Raw genomic sequence first — 3,125 nt, 5'->3', positions numbered from 1 at the left:
GTTTAAATTAATTTGAAGTAACAGGTAATATTACAACTTAATTTGGATGAATCTATCGGCAGCAAAAATCGTGACTATTATTATTATTATCCGTTTTTTTCTGAGGCCTGTAAACAAGACCATCCTGAGATAATATTATTGAAAGCCTTATTAAATAGTATGCCGATACATGCCAGTCATGACCCCTTCTACTTGTACACGCCAATGAAATTGGTATACATTGATCCTATGTAAAGTGCTCCAGAGAACTCCTGAACTTCACTGACCAATGTAGTTCCGTATTGGAGATTTATCGGCCGTGATTCCTTAACAGTTCCATTTGCATCGAGTCTTATTCCCTCAGGTTTCATAACTAGTGGAATAATTGTTTCTTGGTTCACCGCCACCCAAAAATCTCCGCCCCGATTCCTCTTAATGTTGTCTGGCCTCCCTTTGAAGGTGATGAGAACTTCAGCTGTGTTAGCTTTTGGACCTTTAAGCCAATACTTCTGAATTCTTTTCCCAATAAATTCAGTCACAAGAACGAACGTGCCATCAGGACTGACAGCAGTCCCCGCAGGACCTGAAAGCCCCTTAAGTAACACAGTAACCTGTTTGGTTTTAATGTCATACTTTAACAATCTTCCTGTTGAATCGTTTTTGGCAATTGCAAGTAGAATTTGACTGCAAAATAAGAGAGAGTATTTCAACTTTTGTTCTTCAGTTGATTGTAAAAACCATAACTAAATAAGAGAAATGTGCCTTATTCGGTAAACAGCACTGGCATCTGTAAAATACACATCTCCAGTTACAGGATCAACGTCCAATCCATCGGGAGAGCGAAAGGGTACCCCGTTTGCACTTGTGGCAAGTTGTGTTGCAATTGTCTGATTTTTCGGCAACACCAGAAGGCCGAGATAAGCATCAGCGATGTAGAGGTCTCCTGTTAAGTTGTTGAATCCCAAACCTAGTGGCCTCCCACATGTAGGTCCTAGAGCTGGGATGCTGTAGCCAACACACAGTGCCTTGGACCTGAAGCATGGTTAAGGTTAAAAAAAATTTATACTCTGTAAAAGTTGTTGATGGAAATGAAAGGATTAAATGTTGTGAATTTCAATGGCTGAATGGAGGCTAAATTAACCAAGTTATCATGAAAGGGATTTCATTGCAACTTCAAAGGACAGATTCATTCAGTTTAGTAACGTACGCATTACAAAACAAGTGTAAAGAGGGATAAGTTTTATGAAGTTTTTTATTAATTATTTCTTAGTGAAAAAGCTGGGTAATTATGGATATATATAATTAGTGTTATAAAGTTAAAATAAATAACAGGAGTTATTAAGCTTGCTAGAAGAATCCCACAACACTTCAATTAAATTTTGATCAAATCATCCAAACCCAATCCTCAGTACAGCAGGTTTACTATATATGCATATATAAACATGAATATATGATTAAAATATATATTGTGGTTTTGATTACCTGTTGGGTGAAGTGACACCATAATCTACAAAACCAACACTCGGATTGACATATTTGAGAATTCTGCCATCGGCAACACCAGTGTAAGGGCCAGCACCAGCAGCATCAAAAGCAGAAGACTCAGGGCCTACTGCGAACAAAGGGAGTGGCAGCTTTACATAGTTGAGAGAATGAAGAACAGAAGGCAAAGATAAGAAGAAAATAATAAGAGAAATGGGGAACATGGCTGCAGGTGCGAAAATGGAGTCCATACATGCAAATATGCAAAGTCTGTCGGTGAAATTTGGGGCACAAGTAATACAGAAGATGCATGGACCTTCACAGTTAATTAATATTTATAGCAAAATCCAGAGCTCTGTTGCTTGTTACTATGACTCAAAACTTCACAGTTAATTAAATATTTTAAGTAGTGTAGCGTAGCGTAGGAAAGAGAAGAAAGGTAACCCTATATATATATATATTTTTTTTTGAAAGTTGTGGCATGGAACGTTTCTCTTTTCCAGAATTATTAGACATTGAAATAGTTACCGAGTTTCGTTTCCGAACACAGGTAAAAGAATGCACCCTTTTATCATATTAATTTCAGAATTAATAAAGACCACTTCTCCAAAAAAAATTAATTATATTTGATAACAATTTGATTGGGTGACGATAGAGATGACATATTTACTTCAATTCTTAATGCTTTAAGAGCTAAAGACATTTGCAAATATGATATTTGATGACAAAATGTTCCAAGTTTGTAATCTGTTCCATTCCTCTAATTGTATAGAATTTTTAATTTTTATTTTTATTGAATATATAAACAAAATAGATTAACATTAACTATTCGATTTATGTTCTTTTAACATAGTCACGGCGCAAATATTTTGAAGATATGGATTAGGTTTTTCAATATAATATTCACTTTTAATGTAAGATAATGATAATAAATTGAAAATTCTAAATATTTCTGTTTAACGTTTTATAGGAATGAAGTTTTTTTCTTCTTTAAAATGAAATATCGAGAAGATATCTAACATGGCCTCCCAAGAGAAGGATCTAACATAATCTCTCAAGTTCGAGTCTTTTTTGCGGTAAAAGAGAAAGAGCAGGATTTAACATATTCTATCCAGTCCAAGTCCCCACGGTTGCTAATAGGGGTAAATTCTAGAGCTTTTACCCAGTGATAGTTCTAGGGTCCCGAAAAACTAGTTGAAGTACGCGTAAACTGTCTTGAACACCCCTGGTCATACATATATTTGGAAAGAAATAATGTTATAGCACATTATTATGTTATAATTTCAATAATATGATAGTGATTTTTATTTAGAACATTAATATTACATGCTGCTGATAGTGAATTCTAATTGACATACAGTAAAACTCCTCTATAATCATAATGGTGGGATCAAATCAATTTATTACTATAAGGAGATTATAATTTAATAGAGGTGTAATTACAAAAATTATTGTTTTGATTTCTTATTTTATAATTCTCCTTTTAGTAGTATGTATTAGGATTTCAATTCATTGTTTTAATAGTCATTGCTGTAATTAGACAAGAAGAGGAAGAAAATAATCCTGAGGATGATAGTACGAAATTACAAAAAGTTTCGTACCAAGAAACTCTGAATATGCTTGAGAAGCTAGAAATCTTTTCGCTTAAATAAGAAGATGTCTAT

The 3,125-nt window shown here is 34.0% G+C and overlaps 1 protein-coding gene across 1 annotated transcript; it reads right to left on the bottom strand.

The window, feature by feature from the left end:
• LOC116135259 (protein STRICTOSIDINE SYNTHASE-LIKE 12-like) lies at positions 1-1,743 on the bottom strand. Its single transcript, XM_031420954.1, has 3 exons — positions 1,462-1,743; positions 742-1,011; positions 1-663 (listed from the first exon to the last, which is right to left on the bottom strand). Exons 1-3 carry the CDS (start codon positions 1,710-1,712, stop codon positions 189-191), a joined length of 996 nt encoding a protein of 331 aa, XP_031276814.1. The 5' UTR covers positions 1,713-1,743; the 3' UTR covers positions 1-188.
• Between the last annotated feature and the right edge of the window lie 1,382 nt (positions 1,744-3,125).

The sequence above is a fragment of the Pistacia vera genome, unplaced genomic scaffold (genome assembly GCF_008641045.1).
Source record: "Pistacia vera cultivar Batoury unplaced genomic scaffold, PisVer_v2 Contig298, whole genome shotgun sequence".
In the NCBI taxonomy this organism is placed as follows: domain Eukaryota; kingdom Viridiplantae; phylum Streptophyta; class Magnoliopsida; order Sapindales; family Anacardiaceae; genus Pistacia; species Pistacia vera.
Note: the sequence above shows the minus strand (reverse complement) of the source record. Positions and strands in the feature narration are given on the sequence as shown.